This window comes from Manacus candei, unplaced genomic scaffold (assembly GCF_025592945.1).
Source record: "Manacus candei isolate 608988 ecotype Guabito, Panama unplaced genomic scaffold, ASM2559294v1 h1tg000023l, whole genome shotgun sequence".
NCBI lineage: Eukaryota > Metazoa > Chordata > Aves > Passeriformes > Pipridae > Manacus > Manacus candei.
Window position 1 is genome coordinate 6430147 of NW_026138071.1, and position 23875 is coordinate 6454021.

The 23875-nt window shown below is 40.5% G+C and overlaps 1 protein-coding gene across 4 annotated transcripts in view; it reads left to right on the forward strand.

The window, feature by feature from the left end:
* Positions 1–23875, forward strand: part of SMARCAL1 (SWI/SNF related, matrix associated, actin dependent regulator of chromatin, subfamily a like 1) — a 38449-nt gene that overhangs the window by 8837 nt on the left and 5737 nt on the right. For all 4 annotated transcript variants that reach the window (XM_051786922.1, XM_051786921.1, XM_051786923.1 and 1 more), the window contains exons 6-12: positions 2039–2219; positions 3173–3323; positions 6119–6277; positions 8022–8087; positions 15805–15945; positions 21336–21554; positions 22333–22403. In XM_051786922.1, the coding sequence (XP_051642882.1) occupies positions 2039–2219; positions 3173–3323; positions 6119–6277; positions 8022–8087; positions 15805–15945; positions 21336–21554; positions 22333–22403 (988 nt within the window). The remainder of the gene's footprint in view (positions 1–2038; positions 2220–3172; positions 3324–6118; positions 6278–8021; positions 8088–15804; positions 15946–21335; positions 21555–22332; positions 22404–23875) is intronic.

Sequence of the window (23875 nt, forward strand, 5' to 3'; positions counted from 1 at the left end):
CTAAAAAGGCCTTTTGTACGTGCAAAGGGCCTGATCCTGTAGCACATGCTAGGCAGTCTGAGCAAGCACATCACCTCCCAGTCTGTCACAGCTTCAGTCATGCTGGCTGGCAGTCGTATACATTGCATGAAGTATTGAGAATCCCACAGATTTGAGGAAAGAAAAAAAATTTCCATGAATCTTGCAGGGTGTAATTTGTGAGGGCATTTGAGGCTTCTAGCACGTGCCTTTTAGAGAAACAGCATTTGCTTTGTTGCCTGTTCATTTGCCTACATCAGAATAAAAAAAGAGGAGAGAATTTAAAAAGGCTGGTTGCCATTTCCAGCAGAGAGATCTGTTAGCTGAAAACTGTTTATAGAGGTTAATGTCTCTTTGCCTAGTTGCTCAGTCATCTTTATATAAAGGTCACTTCACTAAAAAATGTCTGTTGGATGAATCATGCTGGTGGCAGATATATCTTAATCACTTTCCCAGCTCATGTACAGAACAATAGCAACAGAATTTTCAGTGAGCAAATTGTAGCAATTATGCTAACACGCAGCTCGGTCTGTGAGTGTAATAACAAGCTTCTGCTGTACTTCGGGTGGAGAGAGTTCCTGCTATTGAAGAAGTATAAATTAAACTGGAGAGTTTAAAAAGTTTGGTCATTGCCCAACCACAAATGGAAATCTTTTCATATGTATATTTCTTGGAATTGCTTTTCCCCTTTACATGGCAGGGGTCCATCCTGCTGCTTTCCTCTTGGAGATAACTGAAACAAAAATACCTAACTGAATTCTGATGCATTTACTGTTGATATAGTGAGTTCTTTTTTTCAGTTGTTTTTCCAAACAGTTTTTTTTTATGTCTTCTGGACTTCATATACAAACCAACCACTAAATAAAAAAGAAAGTTGCTTCCTGCAGTGAAGATCTGTGCATGTGCATTTGTGTTCCTAGTGTAGAGGTGTCTTTTGTTTCATAGTCACTGGTCAAAAATTACTAAATATGTTTTCCTGGTCACAGTTCACTGCATGTTTTAAACAGGTATTTATTTTCATGGAAATTCACTGTTGGATTAAAAAGAATACTTTTATTGAGGGGGGATGGGATAGAGAGGCTGCTGGAGGGAACTGAAATAAGGTTGTCTAGGAGGAGAATTGCCTAGATGCTTTGTTTATTATGATGCATGGGTGAAGGCCTCAAGGTCTTGGCATAATGGAGGCTGGGGAATCCCTTTAGTTCAGCTGGGAAGGTAAAGCTCAGGGGCTTCGTGGGTGAAACAACATAAGTATTGAAGAACTCAAGTGACTGCCTGTGGGCTGGTTCTGACCTGCAAGCTGCGTCTGTCCAGGACAACAGCAGTGGACACCAGCTAAGCAGGGAGGTGCTGTTGTTACTGAAGGAGGGCTGTCAGAGTGCTGCTGACAGCGGCACAAGAGCAGTTTCTCTGACTCCTGGGGTGATTCCTGTTTTCTTACCCAAATGTAGTAAACGAGGGGGATGAAGTGGAGACAGAACTCAACCTGTGTGAATTTGGGGAACAGGAGGAAAAGAGAGTTTTCAAAGCTGAACACGTATGATATTCTTCCGGTAACTGTCTTGGGTCACTGCTGGTGATTTGGACATGGTGGAAACCTCAGAGGTGTTTAATGCAGAATCCCAAGGTCAAGATAAAGATGCCCCTGCCTTCTAGGCTTCAGGAGCTCTTTTGTTAAAATCCATACTTTCATTTCTGAGTAAGTGTGCCCTAAGCTGCCCTCAGTGTGAATAATCCAGCTCCAGCTGTATTAGTAGCAATCATCTCAGAATGATGGCGTCAGAGTTTAATTTTTTTTATAACCAAGTCTAAATACGAGGGGAGGAGATGTGATTCATCATGTGGTTCTGAAATAGACTTCAGGGAACAGCCAGGCTAACACCTGTGCATGATGCAGTGATTTCTGTGAGCTGTTTCAGGACAGGAAATAATATTGCTGATGAGGTTGTGCCCTGACATGCATAATGTAGGTTGTGTGTATGTTGCCCCTCGCAATCATAAACTACTCTGTTCTTTGCAGTGGAAGTGTTACAGAGCCTCGTGTCAGTAGAAGTGGAGCCACTGCCCCAGGCAGTAATACAGACCTTTGCTGCTCAGCTGCAGAGATCCCCGTCACGCACAGACATTCCTGATGCCGACCTTTCAGTAGTGGACTCCAAAATTGTGACGAGCCTCATGCCCTTTCAGCGGGAAGGTGTGAAGTATGTCCTTTTTGCATGCTGTTAAGGGCTACTCCTTGCCTAGAATTATCTAGTTTATATTGGTGCCCGGGTTGCATTCTCTTCCATGGAAGGCTCCGCATTTCTTCAGTCTTGGTCTCTCATACTCTGGCATTCTGGGCTTTTGGGTGTTTGGTATAGTATGGTTTATTTGGTTGGGATTTCTTTTTGTGGAATTTCTGAGTGACACATCTTGTGTCACTCACTTGTGTTTTGTTTCTAGATAGAATTCATCATGAGTCAGGAGCAAAGTAGCATTTTGCTAGTCTGAAAAAATTGTTCAAATGATACATCTCTGATTTCCCTCTTGTGATTCAGTATGTACATAATTGTCATATGATTTTTTTATTTTGTAAGGTAAAATATTTTTTTATGAGTGCATCTCTTTTGTTGTTGTTGCTTTTTGAATATTAACTACACAGGGGAAGGGACCAGGAAATGGGACCAAGGCCCTGACAGATTCAAAATGACTAATTGTATGTACAGATAAACTCTTAAATGACCCTGTACCCATCGTATATGATCGTTTGTTGTTGTCTTCAATATACAGTCCAGGAAAGTCTGTTCTTAGTGGCCTTAAATTGCCATTGTTATAGGTAATGATTTCTTAGCTCAGCCAGGATGAACTCTGGGACAGAATGTAACACCATGTAAAGAATGTGCTTTAAATAATTGTATGGTCTTGACACTACTTCTCATATGAAATCAGTCTCTAAGGACTGGGCTGAACCACTCTGTTCAGGAGCTTCCAAGCTGTGAGAGATCTGTAAGAGTTGCTCGTGTCTGTTAAGACTAAGGGAGAAAATCCAAGTTTACTGAAGAACCCAGATCACTTCCAGGTGATCCACATTAGAGGCTTGGTGATGACTTGTGCTCATCTTGGTTGCCAGATAGTAACACAATTCTTGACCCTTATTTCCCTCTGTTTTCCCCAGTTTTGCAGTTTTGAGAAATGGACGTTTACTCCTTGCGGATGACATGGGCTTGGGCAAGACCATCCAGGCGATCTGCATTGCTGCCTATTACCAAAAGGAATGGCCCTTGCTGGTGGTGACTCCTTCTTCTGTGAGGTTTACATGGGCAGAGGTACTGTGAGCTTGAGCATGGGCAGGTGGCCAGTAAAGGGCCTATGAGATGGTTATACTGTATTGCACTTTGTAAAAGTTAAATTTTTAATATATTAAGGCGAAGAAACTAAAAATTATACTGATTTAGAAACTTGAAGTTTGGGAAATTGCTTAGCATTGACTATATGGTATATGCCAATTTTGTTTTATTGGCCGTTTTTCTTCTTGTGGTCCAGCTGATCCGTTGGAAAGAGGGAAAACTAGAGAATATCTCCTCTGACCCTCTGTTAACTTTGTTCCTACAAGTCAGCTGGCTCCAAGGGGGCATTTTACTCATCAGTGTCAAAGATAATAGTTACATTCAAGCAATTCTCTTGTATTCAAGCCCATTGTAGCAGTATTTGCCAGTTCCTTGGCTGGAACAGGGGCCCAGATGCTGGGATTCTCTGCTCTGTTCAAAAGGCCCCATTATCACCATCATTAAGTGTGTGTCATATTACGTCTTTTGGCCTGTCCACTGTATGCTGCTGACTCCACTGAGTCCTTAATTAATGTTGATCAAAGCCCAGGAAAGCTTGGATGGTTGGGAATGTATCTCAAAATAAATCACTGCCATGGCCTGTACACTGTTGGGTTGCCATAGGCTAGTGAGATGCTCACTGTGGGAGAAGAAGGTGAGCCAGAGGTTTTAGGTCAGTAAATTCATGCCAGAGCAGGAGGGGGTGGCAGTTTAGCTTTTCCTGGAATATTGCTTTGATGAGAAGAGTATTGATTGGGATTTGCTGTTTTTGTGCTGTAACCAGGTTGTTAGAGCATCCTGGTGTGTGTTTTCACATCCAGTAGTGCAACAAAGTGTAGGGCTGAAAAGAAAAGAAAATGGGAGAAGGGAGTGATGCTCATCAGACTTGAAATTTCAAGGCCTGTAGACCTCTGGGACAACACCATCGCTTCTGTGGGATATCTACCAGGAACAATTTGAGGCTTGGTTTCCTGAATTATTGGGCACCTGCAACTAAATTTCTACATTTTCCTTCAAAAGATTTAAGCAATACGAGGCATTTTTATTTGTTTCTTTGAGTACTTGATTTCTTCTTCCTTCCCCTAATCCTGACTCCCCAAGAGGCTGTTGTATATGTTTTGTTAGGTCACTTGCTTTAGATGTGTTGCTTTTTGAGTATGTGAAAGATGCAGGTGTAAGGAAAATGTGTCACAGAAAGTGGAAGTAGGTGAGGTTTATTATAGTCTCTAATCTACTCAGTTCATTCTTGCACAGATGTGTTTTACTGTAATGGTAGAAACTCTCTGGAGCCAAATTGGCAGAAATTTTCTTCATCTTAGTGTTATCAGTGGTTTATTTTGGCTTTTTGGGCTCAGGCCACTCAGTGACTTCATACTCAGGGTGTCATAGGAAGCTAGTGGGAAGATGCAAGGTACTCTTGGGTGAGAAGCACCGCAGCATTAGGAGTTCAGAATTGAAACTTGATTATTTAATGGTCAGGGCAGTTTCGAAGCACCTCTTGTGGACGAAGGTCAGTATCACGTGAGAAGTACAGCATCACTTTTGTGGTGTGAATTACTCTTTATGAAAGGAGAGGGCAGTACAATTAGGAGCTTCCAGATACTTTCCTCTTGCTGCCGCCTTTGTTTAAGATTTGACTTGGCGCCAGCCACATGTTTTTTGGTTGGGATCTAACCTGCATGTTGGCTTGTTTTGGTTGTGGTGCTTATAGTAAGTGGTGAAGGATAGTTAATTGTTACTTTTTCACATACTGAGAAATGTGGAAGCTGTCATCCAACTCCTCTTGCTGCTGCAGGTGGTTGCTGAACAGTGGAGAGGAACGATGGTTGGGGTATTGGGTATTGGGCAGTGGGCTTAGAGACAAAGATGCCATTTCTTATCACCACTTGGTTGTATTTCTGTAGGGATCAGATTCGGATGGCCAAAGTCCCAGACAGTTTTCTGCAGTGCAACATCAGCAGAACTCAAATGTTGCAGAGAGCTTGGTGTCATTTGGGACAAAATTACAAGGGAAATGGTGGGTGGTCTGTGGCTAACAGATGGGTTTGGGGGAGGATATCTTGCTCTGGTGTGTGGAGCATTTCAAGAGGTTGATTGAATGACTATTACCACATGTATTTCAGCTGCTGTCATAGAGCAGCTGGTGTGTTGTCAACTTGATCTTTTCATTTTTTATTTTTGTTTGGCACGTTGTTATTTTTTTTCTGTAGACCTTTTCAGAAGAGGTAGTGGAAGAGTTTTGTTGATCTGGATGAGTTGTACTTTATCCTCACTGTGGAGTAAACATTGCTATAGTAATAGATGTTTACTGCTCAGAAGTCTGTTTCACAGCCTGAGGTTTCCTGTTGAGTAGGAAAACTAAATTTCCCTGTAAGAAGTGGTTGCATCATTCTCTGGCTCTGAGCATAGCAGGTAACATTGTCAGGAGGTTATCCACATTTCTACTACAGATCAAGGGCTTTGTTTGTTTTATTGGGGTTTTTTGTTTTTTTTTTTCTTTTGTCTGTCTTGCTTTTTATTTTTTCAGTAAGAAGAAAGAATAGAGCATGTTTGAGCTTTCCTAGCTGTGGAAGGTAGATTTTGCCTTATAGCCTGAATTGTGGTCTTGATCTTCCCATTACTAGGGTGGTTGGGGGAAGGCTGCTTACCCTTACTGTGCTCCCAGGTGATGTCTAGTGGTGGATGGGGTGGCTCCATGTTCTAAGTATTCATGAGGATATTCTGTGAAGTGCTTTGGGATCTTGAAAAAGAAGATAAGCACCAGAATGCAATTAATTTCTTTCCTCTTCCTCCAGGCATTTCACAGGTGGCTTCCATCCTTGAGTCCAGATAGCACTAATGTCATAGTGACTGGCAAAGACAACCTAACAGGAAGCTTGATCAACATCATTAGTTTTGACCTTCTCAGTAAGATGGACAAGCAACTTAAGAGCACATTCCAAGTAGTTATTGTTGTAAGTGGTACACTAAAATTTCCAAGTTAATTGTATGCTGCAAATGGGGTGACCTATGTACAGCAGAGAAGTGCAAAGTGGGCCTTATTTGAAACTGAAACTATCTTATAATTGTGGCTTTGATCACAGCTGTCTTCGTGAGTACAAGGAGGTTTTTCTGAAACCATTTGAAATAACTAGTGGAGTTTAATTTTTTCTGATTCCTGAGGCTGTGTTTTCGCTTTTACTGTTATGGTGCCTCTCTGATTTCATTGTGGTTGGTCATGTCCTCTGCTGGAGAGAAAGGTGTTTAATATGGTGTGTCAATACAATAGTCTTGGAATTGTATCTTCTTAAGGGGATTGGACTTCAGGGTAGTGTTACTGTTTATCCAGTAAACCAGATAACTTCTCAACAATCAAGTATGTGGGTAAAGTGTCTAAAAAAATCTCCCTTTACTTGTGTTCCACTGACAATCTGCATTAAGCCTTCTTTGATCACTTGTATCATTTTTTTTGTAAATTACTTCAAAATCCATTTTTTATCATTTTACAGAGCCACAGTAAAAGGTGTTTTTCTGGATTTCAGTTATTAAAAATTCGAAACATCTAGTGTTTCAAATCCAGCTTGGATCAATAGAGAGCAAAAGTGTATAGGTAGCTTACTATGAGTGTTTGATGTTCTCAGTCTAGTTTTCAGCACACATGCACCTGTCCAAAGATATGACAATTGGAACATACTAATCCTTTTGTTTCTCAGCATTAGATGAGAATGTGGTAATAGGTGGAGTTCTTTGGAGACCAAACTACTCATGAGGGAATTGATTTTTTCACTTTTATATTTTTTCCCTTACACACTCTCTGACAGGAAATTCTGTTGCTCTTGTAGACTGGGGGTGGAACTGGGCTCTACTGCCCTGGAACTTTTTACCAGCCCTGAACTGGCAAATGTTCTTTCTCTGTGTCTGTATGTTCAAATTTGGACCCTATGTATGTTTTTACAGAAGAGAATAGTCCTATTGAGTGCTGAGCTTTCTCGTTTTTTCTTCCAGTGTTTTTGATGCCTGGGAAATTTAATGTAGCTTATTTGTTAATCAGGAGGGAGAAGCCTGTGCCTGAGAGGCTAAGCAGTTGTACTGTCTTTGCATGCATGGTTGCTTGCCTCTACACACGTGGAAAGATGAGAATGTACCTTTGGAGGGCACTGATTATTTTTGTGTCTAAGTTCTGCCTTGCTACAGCAGTAGAAATGAAGCCTGTTTGAGGGTGATGTTTAAGTAGGAAACTATTACCCACCTGGTGAGCCCTATCAGCAGAACAGTTGGGTCTTAATTGGATTTCTTTTTTTTTTTATAATTTTCATTCACCCCTTATTAAGGGAACTGGCACTGTAGAGGCCTCCTATGTTTGCTGCATTTAAAGGATACATAGGGGCAAATGAGTATCAGTGGTGGAAATAATATTCCTTTCTCCTTCCCTCTCCAGCCCCCTCTTCTCACATGTTTTTTTGTGGTCATTTATGATTCATGGCTACCAGGTTTGGTTTCTGTTCCATTTGCTTGCAGTTGCAGTTTTGAATGTTGGAAGCCTGCTACTCTCCATCCTGTCTTTTTGTTTAGAATTTGATGTGACTATCCCAATGCCTGAAATACTGTCTGACATGAGAGGCTTGTAACACTAGCTGAGAATACTGGGAATTTGTTCTGTAACCTGCAGTTGGACTATGGATCAGAACTGACTTCGCTTTCATTCCTGTTTTGTTTCAGGATGAATCTCATTTCCTAAAGAACATAAAAACTGCACGATGCCGAGCTGCCATGCCTCTACTCAAGGTGCGTGTGCTGGTGGCAAACCTCAAAGGATCAAACTGCTAAGGCCAGGCTCCCAAGGCAGTGTTGCTCCATTTACCAGGTTTAGGAGCCAGCAGCTGAATTCTTGCATTGTTCAAGGGGAAATCCAGCTAAAAGTGTAGATCCAAAAGCAAAATTTGTCTCTGGCATTACTACTTGTTTCTATACAAATATTAGATGGCAAGACCTAACAAAACAACTTCAGAAGCTCCCTTGATCTCATTGTGGTACTGCCACTGATGAGTTTTATGGTGACAGGAGAAAGGGAATATCAAACCTTACCGAATATATTCAGGGAGAGTAGAAAGAATCTAGTGATGTCAACACAGCTTCTTTAATGAAAATAATCATCAGTTACTTCTTGGCACACAAATTGCTGCTGTTTATAAGAAAGACATTGCCTAGGTCCCTTCCTTGGCTTTGGATTAGGGCTCTAGTCTGTTACTGCAAGCTTCCAATGTATTTGTGTGACTGGGGCTCAGGATCATTCCTGCTGGTTAAATGTACAGATCTACTAGGAAATGGCAAAATGTGAGGTTAGCAAGACAAGTGGCCCACAGAAGGGAGGCAGTAGTCAATTATGTGATAACAGGAAAAATGCAAATTCTCATGTTTTCCTGTTGTCCTGGGATCAAAGAATCAAACTCTCCTTGGTAGCTTCAAACAGATACAGATTAAAGTTATGGGTAGTTTCTAGATACTGCAAGTCTGTACATTAGAAGAAGGTACATGCAATTCCTCTTCAGCCATTAATCAGCAAGTATGTATTAAGAGAAGATTTGATGTGTGATAGCTTTATAGCAATAAACTTTCATATACAAGATTCTTAATGGCAAACTGAAGGTGGTTGTCCTTGAATAATTTCGTTGTTCTCCTTAAAGGCCTGACTCTTGTCTTCTCTTGGTTTTCAGATCAGTTCAAGACTTTTAATGTTTGGAAACTAAGTAGGAGGTCCAATTTTAAGAGTAGTTTGAAATACAATAATTAGGGTATCTGTCTGAAAGTGGTGGAAAATAACAAATTTACCTCATTGCAAAATGCTCAAAAAGCAGCTTTATCCTTTCCTACATGAATTGTTAGGATCAGCTTGTCAGAATTATTTGCAAGCTACAAGATATGAGAATGAAGTATGGTAGCCGTTAGGCAAAGGTTAATTGCCTGTATGCACTTACTGAGAATTTACAGTTTTATGCTGTCACATCACTGGTCTTAAAGAATTGATAAGTGATGCTTCTGAAACTGAATTCCAGCACTAAGAGTTTCATGTTCATATCATGCGTTATCTCACCTGCACTCAGCATGCAGTGCCAGCTATTTTGTATTAGATGTTCAGGTAAATTTTATTCTTCTGCTTGCTGACAATAACTTCTGACCTGAGTACGTGCTCTAATAGTCACTTTTCTGCCCTCCTTCCTTTCCAACATAGGCATTTTGCTCTAAAACTAGCCCCTTTGGCAGCTTTGTCTTCAGCTCCTAGTGAGTGATGCTGTGTTCGCTACTGGCCCAGCACATCACACCAGTGCTTTTGTATATAAAGAACTGCCAAAATATCAGGTGCTTTCATCACTTGAATACTAGATTTAACAACTGTACTGTCATTTTTATAGTAAATAGTCAATGGGTTAACAGGGAGTATTTTCAGTATTTTACATGATGCTTTGAGATTATTGAAAAAGAGGGATTGATAAACATGCTGCTATGGATAATATTCTTGCTTGCCTTCTTTATGTTAAAAAGATTAGAGCAGTACTGGGGTTCTTAGAAGAGACCAAAAAAAGGGATATCCGTAGGAAAGTCCTTGATAGGTAAACTGCTTCTAGCACCTCATCCCTAACTTAAGGTCCCAATGGGAAGCCATGCCAATGCTGTATCCAGAGCCTCTGGAGCTATCTCCTGCCTTGTCTGTCTGCCTTTTAAGCGTTGCTACTTTTAACTGTTGTTAGCATTATAATACTTTTAACTGGCTTTAGCAGTATAATACTTTAAACTGTCTGAAATTGCCGTAGTTGCTTATATTCCTATGAGGTTCCCAACATCCTAAGGCATGAAAGCTTAGCCTTGAACTTTTAGAGACATAAAAAAACCCCACCCTTGGTCCTTACATGCTACGAAGATTTATGAGTCCATAATGACACTGGACAGATCTAAGTTAAAATGTTTTTGAGCCAGAAATATTTCTGTCACTTCCATCCATACTTGTTATCCTGATAGAATTTGCTCTTGTGACTTCTCCATTTGAATAGTAAATAAAATACATAAATTGTTGCAAGTGTTCATACAGAACTTCACAGTAATCAGATTAAATCAGTGCATTCATAATAAAGATGACTTACCTTGGATATTAATTTTAAATCTGTCTTGTTAGACAGCCAAACTGAATCTCCACCTCTGAAATATTTGACCCACGGTTACAGCATTTAAAGCCTCATTATAGCTTTAATATCTAACATTGACCAGTTTTCAAAATTAAATGGTATTTTTAGCCACTCAATAATAATAATTCATCTTTTCCTGCTCTCTTGTATATATTGCAGTACAAGTGTGGTATGGAATTCTCAAGGAAAGCCATGTATTAAACATGTGACCTAAGTTTGTCGGTTGGGAACTTCTGGACATATTTTTAATACTAACAAAAGCCACAAACTCTGTGTGTGCAGTACTCTGTATCTTTTCTGACATACTTGGCTGCTACCCTGACAGAGATTTAGAAAAGTTTTGCTTGAGACAGTGGGAGCTGTGAACAGAAGAACTTCTATAATGACTGGATGTATGCAGTGGCTGTGCTCGCTGCCTCAGCCTGCCCCAGGTTGTCATTAGCTTAGAGTAAGTATATAGACATGTTGTGCCCAATTTATTGTTACTGGACAGAACTTTGAGAGGAACTTGTAATTGCACAAACAGTAAGATAAGGTGAAATGGCAGCAGCAGCAAGATGTTTAGGCCAGATTTCTTACTCCCTTCATGTCCCCAGTGGATGTGCAAACTTGTGGGTGTGCAGACTTGTACGTGGGGGAGAATGCTTTATCCGCCTGCGTGGAAGCAGGTGGCAGAGTTTGTACACAGTCTGTGTGCATCCCTGCAAAATTATGAAGCAGGATGGTTTGAAAATTGTAGTAGAAAAAAGTCCTTTGATGTTTGATGGAGTGGCAAAACCCCTGCTTTCAAGGTCAGCCAGCTTTCACACTGGCTGGTCTGTGCCAGCAGCTTTGTGAGATCTGTCCCCAGCTGCAGCACCTCTCACAGTACTCAAGAGGGCTAGAAGTTGCTGTGCTCAAAGTGGTCCTTTTGTCTTGTTTCCATGGACATCAAAGTGAGAATGGCTTCATCCTGTGGGGCTTTGATTGACTGGTTAGGCCTGGTTTGTCCTGTTTAGGCCTGGATTGTCCTTACCCCCAATTGAAAGCTATGGCAATGGGACCTAGTTGTCACCTGCTGTTTTCTGTAGTCTCATGTCTGGGTGACTAAATTCTCCTGGATGTACTGATAAATACTGGTTGCTCCCTTCACCTCTGCCGTGCATCTGCCTCACTCAGAGGCAGAGAGTGCCAATGGTGTTACACCTTTTGTAAGTATTTTGTTTTTTCCTTCAAAGATTAGACTGACCCAGAGACATAAACATAGGAGAGGGACCATACATGCTACCAGTATCTTAAAACAGCAAAGCCTCAACAATGTAGATGGAGAAGAAATGGCAAAACAGAAGTTTTTCATTGATCTGCAGTGGGATCTCTTAGGGACCAGATTGAAAAGGATTTGACCAACCAAAGTGCTGCATGGTCTTTATTCTTCTGTAGTTGCATGGAGTACTGCAATGCAGTAGAAACTGGGAAAGGTCCCAATGGAAAATGGATGAGTTTTTTGGAAGCATGACAGTAACTAGTGAAGAACTGGGTTATAAATTGAGAAATAAAAGGTAATATCTAATAAAAAATTCCAGTAGCATTAAATATTCTTATTCCCTTTGTGCTCTCTATGGGCATTGTTCTCCAACATTTGAGTAATATTAATAATGTGACTGTTCCCACTGAGCTGCTGTTCCAGTTAACAGCATGATGCACATCCTGATGTTTGGGTTAAAGGTCCTTGGTTTTATTAGGGGAGTAAAATATACCCTTTGTTCTTGTTTCAATAGAGCAACTTAAAAATAATGAAGGGAAACAGGTCAATGCTGAAGGTAGAAGGTGAGGAGAAAACACAAATTTCCCTTTCTAGTGGGAAATAAACAGCAGTTGTCTTTAAGTCTTACAGATGTGTATGGATTAGATAAATAAGCCTTTCCTTGTCACCTGCTGAGAGAAGGAACTTCATCTTGAAACTGAAGAAGCCCTCAGGGCTGCATCTTCAGATCTGCTCTTACCCTGCAATTTCCCTTCCTTCTTGGAATAAGAAGGTAGTGTAATTTGCTTCAGTCATAGCTTATCACTGCTGTTTGACACACATTGTCTGTCTAGATGTCACTTAAGAATAGGGAAAGGTATTTATATTTTTTGGAATAAATACTGTAGGATCATCTTATGAAATCCACAGCCCTATCTACCTTGCCCAGGTATAGAAACAGATTCCTCAAAACAGCTGCTACTCTTTCCCTTTATCAAATCTTTTACTTCATCAGGTGATTATTATATTATGGCCCCTCTCAGATTTTTCATTTCGGAGGATAAGCTATTCTTATTCTAAGTAGTTCAAAATGACACAGTAAGCAAAAACTGGGGACACAAGTAATTGTGCAGCCAGAACCAGCCACACTTACTTAAAAAAGTATGTCGTCTTTTAGCATATGGCAGAGCTCATGCTGTGAAATTCATTTAACACAGAGACAGTCATTGTATGTTAATGAGGCTCTTTGCACGTTCAATTATTTGTTTGTTGCATAACCCCTCGTCACCTATTCCCGTTCAAATTGGTTGATTGCTGCGTTTTGACCTCTGAAGTGCGTGCCATCATTTTACAAATTATTCTTTGACTTTCAAAAGTGACTTTTGTAAATGTTCTCACACCTGTGGAATTAATTCTTGCTGGTGTATTGTGAAATGCTACAAAGCCATATTTGTCTCACCTTACTTAGTAAATGAGAACTGCAGACCAGGTCTCCACTAGCTCCATGAATTCCATACCTAAATTCAACTGAGCAGCTAATGTTAGTTCTTCTGTGTGGAAATATATATCAGTTGCTAACAGATCTGATTTTGCGAGAAAGTCCTTTCTGGTCCCTGCAATCTTACTTTCTCTGGTGGTGTTCTGTATTATTCTTACAGACCTGAGAAGGAAGAGGCTAAGCTCTCACTCTTGGCTGCACAGAAGGTTCAACAGGAAACAAGAATTAAGCAATGATCAGCAGAGACTTCTCTGCAGGAGCAAATCTTTATTGGCATCTATTCAAAATGAGTTGCCACTAGAAAAAAAATGGGAATCAAACCCATTTCTTTCATCCAGAATTTAAGTCAGCCTTTAGCACTTGGAAATTTGTCTTCTTAGGATTTCTTTTCTTCTGTTTTTTCTTGAGCTTCATCTGTCATGGGTTTTAAAACTAAAAGGGACCTTTGGAATAATGAGTTAGACCACCTATGTTACACAATTTTCTGGAATTAATTTCTCAAGTTCTTCGTAGCTCTTGTAGAGTCACTGTCTTTTGAGGTTTTTGTTCTTTTTTTTTTTTATTGTCGGGGTTTTTTACTTTTCAATTTGTTTAAAATGGTTAATCAGAAGATGAGTCACAGCCCTTAGTACGAGCTTGCAGTGGTTGGATAGATACCCTGTCTGCTCAGAAATTAGTGACACACAGCAAAACAGCAGCTGGAAAAGTTTAGAATTCAAGTAACCTGTAACTTCATAATTTTCTCTTTTGACACCTATTTAGGGATTGGGGAAGGAGCCTGACTAATTCCCCTGACTACTGGAGAATTAGTCTTCCAACCTCATCTCATGTAGCTCCCAGGGAAACCCTCTAAAGAGGAAGAGCCTTGAGAATGGCATAAAACCTTTCAAGAGTTGGGTTTATGTTGCATTTATTATGTCCCTGGTCTTCTGAGTGTGCTTTCCTTGCTTTAGCTTGATCCAGAGTTATTTTAAATGAGATGTCTGCAATTGCATGACCTCTGTGTTTTCTTTTTTTCTGGTGATGGCCTTCTGTTGGCCTAGGAGGAACAACTTTAATATGGAGGTTTCTTGTTGTACTTGTGGGACTGGCTTGTCTTGTGTTTTAGCAGATTTCTCAGGGTGGTGTCAGTTTGCTCTTCAAAGGCTTCTGCAAGGCATCAGATATTGTCTAGGTTCTGCTCAGTTGTTCTCCAGTGTTACCTTAATTTTAAAAGCTGACCTAATTTCTGCCTGATCACTTTGTTTCCTCATGGCATCTGATATCTCTAGTCTCTGTGACTCCTTCCTCCATTGAGTAGCATAGGCACCTCGGTCTTGGGCAAACTAACTCACCTTCTGACATGTCCAAAGGTTTGACCTCTCTTACTCAGTTCAATAAACATACTGCTTTTTTTAATGTTCATGGGAATTGTCTGATCCTGGTGGTGGTCACATTTCTTTCTGATCTGTTTAATAGGGATGACTGGAGAAGGCAAGTCCCACACTGATCACAACCTATATATAAATAGTTGATAGAGTTCTGAAATTAATTTCCGGTAGCTGATCTGTGAACTCCTTTTCCACCAGATTTGGTTGGCGAGTGCATGAAACAGCTGAATAGAGCTGGGTGACTTGTTGATCTCAGTGAAGTGATAAAAGAATTTCATTTTCCTTTTCATTTAAATGTGAATGAGCTGTTGGTACAGATGTCACTCAAGAATTTCTTTGTTATTTTAATGAACCTGCATTAAACCATGCAGGAAATCGCAAGGCATGTGTAATTTAAGTATTATATGTGAATTTATAGCAGTAGAAATTCATAGCTCTCACCTAATAATAGAATTAGGTAATAGTGAAAGTAGAAGCGCATCTTGGAGACTTTCATGTCTATAGTGTAATTTTTTCCTTCACTTTTTAGGAGCACCTAGTTTATGTACAGGTTTCCCACCCTCTTCCTGTCTCCCCTACAGCATGTTTTACAATCTTCTTGCATGATTTGTGTTTATTGAGTCATGTTCTAGCATCCAGCCAACTGTGCCTGGACTCACTGTGGCTGTCAGATCTTCTTCTGGTCCTGCTTCAGACAGCTTCATCTTTTCCTCCTTGTAGTAGAATTTAAAAAAAATGAAAAAAGAAGTAAGAAAAAGAATCCTATCTCTTTGTATCTCTTCTGCTTTTGTTAGAAAGACAGTCTGCTTATGGCTTGTTGTGGCAACTTTATTATGAGAGAATTTATTTTGGAGGTGGGCATGTACCTGAGAGGGTGTGTCATGTTCCTATGACATCTGATACCAAATGAAATGTTCAACCAGGCTTAAGATATTAATGTGTTTAGGGGGTAAATGCCAGTTGAAAGTACTGTAATAAAGATGGATGCCCCATTCCCTAACAGCATGTGGATGTTTAATAAGAAACTGTATGGTTTGTCCTGCTCCCTAGAAGTTTTAATTACTGTCCTTGAGTGTCTGCAGGTAGTGATGGCTGAAAGTATCTGTGGAAGGTGAAATACTCTTCCATTTAGGGTATTGAACAGAGGCCTGGGGGTTTTTTGGGACTGGGATGATTACTTAGGTTTTTCTTATATTGTAAGCTGTATGATAATGATGCTGTTTTGCTTTCCCAGGCTGCCAAGAGAGTGATCCTGCTTTCAGGAACCCCTGCCATGTCACGGCCTGTGGAGCTCTACACGCAGATCGCGGCTGTCCAGCCATCTTTTTTCCCCCAATTCCACTCCTTTGGGCTACGCTACTGTGATGCCAAGAAGGTACTTCAGTGGGGAAAGTGGCAGACTGGGACTCTGCAAACAGCACTGTATTTTATTCAAAATGTGGGGGCTTTTTCTTTTCTTCCTTCTTCTTTCTGTCTGATGTTACATCTTTTCTTGTGTGAAAGTCTCACTGCAGAGTAACACTTTGAAAGCTCTTAAGCTGAGAAGATCTAGGTCCTGCAGTGGTGGGCCTGAGACATGGAGGTGGTAATGTTTCTTGTCAAAATCTGCCATGGAAGCCATAGAAATAAAAACTTGGAAAAAAGAAACAAATATGGCCATAACTGGTGAAAGGAGCCTATTGTGATAAAATCTTCCCCCCCAGAGTGTTTTAAATGGGCAGAGTAATATGGGGGCTTTAAGCAGATGCAGGTTTGGGCTAATTGATTAAAAATCACAAAACCAAAAATCCAGTTTCTAATCTGTTTTAGTCACTTTGATAAAGGCCTGTGTTGCTTGGGATTTTGGATTTTATACTTCCAGGTAAGTAAAAAATGAGGACTTATAGTCCATCAGGAAATGGATGTGATCCCCAGCATATCTTGAAAATAACTCCTCTACCAGTTGCTCAGCAGTAGTTTCCGTAGTCATTGAGTCCAACCACTGCAAGATCTTGGTTTTGCAGGAAGCCAGCATTTGGAGCCATGATGGCAAGTGTCTGCCTTGCTGCCAATGTATGGGCAACTCAGCTGTGCTTGGATTTGCCATCCCTAGGGCTGCTGTGTATATTGGAACACACACTGCTAAAAGAACAGCTTTTGCTGCTGCTTGTTGTACAAGGAGGCTCAGGGATCTTCTGTGCTGGTTGCATAGACACAAAAGGGGAAACCAAAGTTCCCCTGACTTCTGATTTGGAACAAGAGCCCTCTAATCTGTCTTGTCCTCCAGGTCCTCCAGGACAAGCATGTACTAGTTTACACGTGGCACAGAATGGCTTGGCAGTGTGAGGACGCACCTGTAGCACAAACTTCCACACTCTCCTTTGTTCTTGAGTAATCCATTTAACTTCTTGTGCCTCATTGTCTGTAAGACTGGGAAACTATTTTCAGCAGAGTGGTTGGAAACACTAAATGACCATTTCATGTTCAAAAATATTTACTGAAGAACTGAACATCATCGCTGTATGCCGTGAAAATAGTTACAGCTATTTGTAGGGCTTTTGTGTTTGTTTTCTTTTCTGTTTGGGGTAGCCAACATATACCAGGGTTTCCCTCAAGAAGATTCTTATTGCAGTGTTTTATAAAATTCTCGAGTTCCTTTTTTCTTAGGTCTGAATGCCCACTTTTGATTTCATAGCCAGTGTAGTGTTGTTCTATGTATGTTCAAATGTGCAACCCAGAGGAGCAATTAATTGGCACTGGTACTCGTGTGCTGATGCCATTGATTAGATTAAGGCCATTAGCATGCAGAATCATGGATACAGAGCTGGAGTCCTAGACTCCATCCATAGTAGGTTATCATATGGAAGGAGAGGGTCACATCATTTGCTGAGCTTCATTGTCTTTATTGAAAGATTCCTTTCTGAGTAGTGTTCAGAATGCTTCCTAGAGAAAAATGAAGAGATACAGTTCAATCTTGTTGGTTTTCTGCAGTAAAAAAGGAAAGTTGGTTTTCAGCATGTGAGTCTGAGTAGGTTTGGAGTTTCATAAACCCTTTAAGGGTAAAGTTCTGCATGTTGCTTCAGTTGTGAGGCACACAGACCTCAGGTAGGATATTGGATATAAGAAATAAAATAGTTTTACATGATCCAGGTTGTAACAGTGTACTCTGTGTAAATGAGTTTTCAGCCTGCAGTGAAACTCAGCATGGAGGTCACAATCTATATCAGCTTCCCTTCAAAACCTTAGCAGGGTTTCTAGTACAATTTTTTTTCTCTGTTTGACCTCTCTCTACTAAACAGTAGAACGTTGCTGGTCTTCTTCATGCTCACCTGGGATTTTTTGCTGCAGTATATGTCAGTGATAGAGTGAACCTTGAAAGAATTTGGTTATTTGGAGAAGTGGGGCTTGTGGAAATGAAGAGATGTGGATAGTATTAGAGGAAAAAATGGGACTGCTGAATATTTGATTGCCATAGATCCACTCAGCAATGAATAAATTTAAAAGGTGTTTTGATGATTGTAGTTGTTCTTTCATGACTGTAGACTGTCCCTCATGTTCCTTTTTGCAGCTCTACCCTGAAACTGTGTTAGGAGTTACATCCTCTCTGTAGAACTGTTGTGGTATTTCTGCTGTCATTACTTAAATATGTCCTTCTTTCTGTCCTGAAAATAGCAGCTTTATGAGTGGAGATGGAATTGAACAGAACCAGAGAGGTTTTGCAAGGCTTTTGAAGATCTGTCAGGATGAAAGGTGCTATGTAAAAATGTTTTGGTATTAATAATAAATCTGATTGCATTATAAGATTAAAGAAAAATTGGCGAACCCGAACCATTCAACCTAAAACGAAAGCCTGACTAGTTTCTGTTTCAAGATAGTAGATTTTATGACAGAAAATTACAAATATCTGGCAGATTTTATTAGAAAAGATATTAAAGTTTGTAATTCAACCTCCCAGCATCTGTATTCTTAAAAATACAAGTGAAATGTTACCTGTTATTTACAAACTATCTCAAGTCTGTTTCCCAAAATACATGCTGTGAATTCATTTTTCGAACTGGGTGATGTTGGCAAATATTAAATAATTTCTATCTGAGCACATGCTCTGAATTTGTAAGAGTTTGGCAGCTTCTGCTAACACTGTAATAAGTTTACTGACTCATGTAAGATGCTGTAACAGTTTGGTAAGAAAATCACAGTTGGAAGCATGTGTTCTGGAATGTTATGGATCAAAGCCAGATGTGTATTTTGGCAAAATAAATGTCCCTCTTTTTTTCTCTTTTCTTTTCCACAATAGGGTATACTACATTTAATTCTAATAATTCCAAAAATAATTATCTTTTTATCACTAGGTGCAGCACAGAGCTAGCATGTTTCCTTGTTTGCAACTTGTTCCAGCACGATGAAAGAAATATATAATCTGAATGTACTGTAGGCATTCTGCCTGTATGAGCTTTTTAATATCTCAGTAGATGGTATATTGGCTCTCTGTGTGCCTTGTTCTTTCTCTGATGATGATGTTGCTCTTCTGAAATGAATTGGGCTACATGGACACAAAGCATATGTGTTACTTGCATGTTATGGAAGTGGAAAGTGGACAAACATGGGCTCCATAAGTAGAATGAGGCAGCCTGAGGAGAGTCCAGACCCCGCAGTAGGTCTTGCTGAGTAGCCTAATCTGAGTTATCTCTACAATGTAGCTACCAGTGCACTGAGCAGTGTGGGCAGTGGGCTTAGAGGGCTGGGCACAGCCCAGCGGTTCCTCCTTCGTTCTGTACAGCTGCTCTGCTGGGCCCATGCAGCCTGAAGTAATGCAGAAAGGGAGCACAAAGACTGTGGCTTAGCAATGTCAGCTTTCCTGCAGAGTGCCTAAAGCTAATAAGCCCAGCTAGACTTGAGCTGGCTCTTCACAGACCTGAGGGATGTATCTTGCATTTCTAGTTTCAGGGAAGCAGAGCAGTGATACTCATGTTGGCTTTTTGAGGGGTTGGCTGAGATCCAGGTGGGCTTATTACCTCTAGCTGTACACCAGTGTGCTGTTGTCAGAGCCAAAGTTTTAATTCTACAAGATTTAAAATGGCTTTGTGTCTGGGGTTTGAATTGTTTCTTGCTTTAATGAACCAACTGTAGCTAATCAGATGGTACCATAATTATGTAGGAATAGATTAAGTCAAATGAGTTTTAATGGTGGCCATAAGTTCCAGAATCTGAAGTCAGTTAATGGTTCACATCAGTACAACATGGCAATAGAACTGCAGATTGTCCTGTTTTATCTCAACCTGAAGTAGGAATGTTCACTTCCAGATATCAAAGAGGTCTTACTTGCCTATAAGCTGTTCAATTGCTCCTCTTCCTGTCCCACAGCATGTTCTCATCCCTGTTTCATCAAAGCACCACCTCTAATACAGTCAGAAATGTGACTAACCCCGTGGTTAGTATGATTTGTTTTTTGTCTCATGCATTCTGTGAGAGGATGGAGGGTGCAGTGAATACTTTAGAGCTTTTTTCTATTTTACTTCCATTTCTGTGTTGCAGCAGGTTTCTCTTGGGGAAGACAAATAAAAGAGATATAGATCTTTAAGGTTAAATCTATTTTAGCAAATAATGTGGCACAATAAGAGTAGAGCAGTAGATCAAAGGGGTTGGTGCTGAGGCTCCCCACACCTCCATTGTATGCATTTCAGGAGCGGATTTGCATCCATTGTTATTCCAAGACCAGAGGTTGTATTTTTGGACTGCCAATATGACTTGGAATTAGACCTGTGAGGAAGATTTCACCTCCCTCCCCACCTTGGTTTTTAGTATTACCGTAGCTGTATTTCTTGCCCTTATTTGTGAAATTTCAGAAGAAAGGTTTTTCTTTTGCCTTTGCTTCAGCATTAAAACCTTATGGGTCTCTTCTCCAAAAGAAAGTTGTTTACAGATGCTTCTTTTTGGGAATGTACCAATTTTGATGCCACTGTGTGTCAGCTTAGTTGTTCTTTCTCAGAGAACAAATGATAGGCTGTGGAATTACAAGTAGGAGAAGTGATGAGCTGAGATTAATTGAACAGATGTGTATTGCCTGCAGACAGGATCTTAGAGGATAGGGTTCAGAGGGGAGTGTTCAAGGAGTAAATGAAGGGCGTGTTCAGAGGAGCTTTGAAATGATGATACTTTGAAGAGACAGTGTTTGGAGTGATGTATTTTGGGCCACAGTTTATTTATGGTTTGCTTGAGTTTGAACCAAACATGTAATGGCAGAAACAGAGTATGTCAGGAAGTGGATCAAGAGTCAGGTCATAGTGGAATACAGGCAATTTTGACCTGGCACAGACAAGTGTAACAACTCTGTGAAGGCATCTTGGTTAAGGATGTTTGTCCTCATGCTGTTAGAGAAGATTTTTCTGTCTCTCTCTGCTTAAAGCTGAGGTAAATGTGCATGCACAGAACTGCATTGAGTCCTCTTGGCCTGCTCAAACCTGCAAGTGGAGAGCAGCACCTTGCTGTGTGAGGATGAATACTGGGGCGTAGTGCTGCAGTAGGGATCCCTGCCACCTTTCTGCATAGTCCTCTTCCCTGCACCTCCCTGAGCACTTGTAGATAGGGGAATTTGTAAGTAACCTTTTCACCTTGGGTGGATTAGTTTGTATGTTTCTATCTTACTGCCATTTTTATCAAATGTCTCTTCCTCCTGACCCTTAAGTTCTTACCTTATCCAGTTTCTTGGGACATTTATTCTGCTTTTGGATTGCCTGCAGACCAGTCTCTTGTAAGTTTGACGTTGATAACTGCTTTGATCTTTCCCAGATGCCGTGGGGTTGGGACTACTCTGGATCATCCAACTTAACTGAACTGAAAATTTTGCTGGAAGAGTCCATCATGATCCGACGTCTGAAATCAGATGTGCTTTCCCAGCTTCCAGCAAAGCAACGCAAAATGGTTGTAGTGGCTCCTGAAGGCATTAATGCAAAGACCAAAGCTGTCTTGGAAGCTGAAGCAAAGAGGATGGCCAAAGGATATAAAAGTGTAAGTCAGAAACTGTTTTCGTGATGAGCCATTGCTATTTCAGGTACCTTTATTCAAAAACAGTAAAACCAGCTAAAATTCAGCTAAAAACAGTACCTGAGTTCCAAAGATCAGAGCCACACCTTATGTGAAGGCACAGTTTCAAGTGAATGTACAGCACAATCAAAACGGCTCATCTTGTTTTGCTTTTGATGTAAGTGGTCTGCTTTGTCCCTTTGTGTGAAATACCATTTCCTCTCTTTTTTTTCTCTCGTGTTAATAATTTCTAATTGTCTTTCAGACCTCTTGCCTCTGTACTTACTCTTCTGTCTAGCCCTGTAATCTCATTCAGCCTATCAAAACACAGCCTTGTTTAAGCTGTGTTGTGAACAGAGCAGTAGCCAAAAATGTGAAGAGTGTGTTTTTTACTTCTCATTTGTTTTCCATGTATGGATGGTAAATGCATGTTCTAGGCTCCTAAGTTGCTAATACAATTCTGTGAGAACTTGGGAGATTTTCCTTGCTGTTTCTCAACTAAAGCTGCATTTGTGATATACTTGTCATCCAACTTGTAGGAGTTGAGTAGGAGGTAGAAAGGGAGGTGTCAGGAATGTGTGAGTATCTGCCATACCCAGAGGTGAGTAGGAGACTTCCCCCTCCAGGCTTCTATTGTTGTGCATTTTATGTTGTTTTTTTCCTAGCAAAGTGTTTATTGGCAGCAGCAGATATCCCAGATCTGTGAGCAAGAAGGAGAAAAGGCATTTTTGAGACTCAGATTCATTTGTCTTTCTCTTTACAGAAACAACAGGAGAAGGAAGCTCTTCTTGTCTTCTTCAGCAGAACGGCAGAAGCTAAAATCCGCTCAGTCATGTAAGATGTGTGTCACTGCTCCATTCCTGCCTTGTGAAATGTGTTTGTCTGCTGAGAGCAGGAAACAGTGCCTTAGAGATAACAGTGCAGGGACATGAAGCATAGCCTGAAGTCAGCCTAGAAAAAATTGATGTTAATTACAATGCACTAAACGTTTTCTCCTCTCAGAGTTCCTAGGCTGAATAAGTCTTCTGATTTCATTCCAGATATGGATCTAAACTGTCATTTGAACCATCTAAAATTACTTGGTGTTTGGGACTTGGACCAAGTTCCCTGATCCGGACCCTATTACAGTTTAAGGAGGGAGGGAGCAATGAAACTTACAAGTACCAACAGAATTTGAGGAAACAAATGCTGCAGTCCTGCTGCAGCAGGAACCCTGAATCAAAAAGCTTCTGAGATAGACTGAACTTTAGTTGGAATGTGCTCGAGGAATCTCACAGCCCCTACGGAAATTCTTGGCTGTTCCACAGGGCTCCCATGGGACCTCAGTAGCGAGTTCTGTACCATAGGTGTGCTTTTAACTCTCTTCCCTAGGAGTAATTTCCTTCCGTGACTTTCTATGCCCATTCATCCTTAGCCTTTCTGCTGGGGCTGCGAAGGAGTTGCTTTAGGTCATTTAGCGTAACTTTCTAATAAGCAGTATAATAATAACATGAAAACAGTTTACTTTCCACAGCTCTCTAAATGTAAGGACCAGCTGATGTGCACTGTGTGATTTCACAGTCTCAGACCTTGTTGCAAAATTTGCCTGTTTGGCACAGAACTGCACTTCAGTGTCCCAGTGCTCATTTCTGTAGAAGAGTTTCTTCCTTTTATGTTAGTGAGCAGTTGGAAGACTTTCTTGTTTTTATTTCAGTTGCAAATATGAACTGAATATAAAACCATGAAGTGTTGTTTACTTGACTCTCTGGTAGGAACTTGTCCATTTTTTTTTCTAGGGTTTAGGAGCATTTAAAATATCACTTACTATAAGCTGCTAAGGTACAGTACCATCTAGGAAATGGTACTGTCCTATGATCATCAGCACTTCCCATATTTTACCCTTGTAGACAGGTCTTCCATTGCTTCCATTGAAATGACTTGCCATTTGTTAAATGGAATATGGGAATGAGGTATTAAAATAATTGTGATGTGTTGGTTGGCACCTGCTTACTACACTGAATGTTTGCTTTGATGTTTGTTTTAAAATCCAGCAGTCCCACTTCCCTCCCAGATTTCTTTGTTAAATGATACTCTCATTAACTGGGATCTGAACATCATGAACCCTGGGGGTTGTCTGCAAAGAACTGATAAATCTTAATACAGCACTGGAAATCCTGCCTAGTGTTTTCTGACAGTTGCTGCTGACCTAAGTTATGTTGTATTTAGCAAAGAACTTGGTATTCCTGATCTTTGTAACAATTTTGCTATTCCAAAGAAAAGATGACATTTGTGTCATCTGTATAGGCTCCAGCTGACCTGATTGTAAC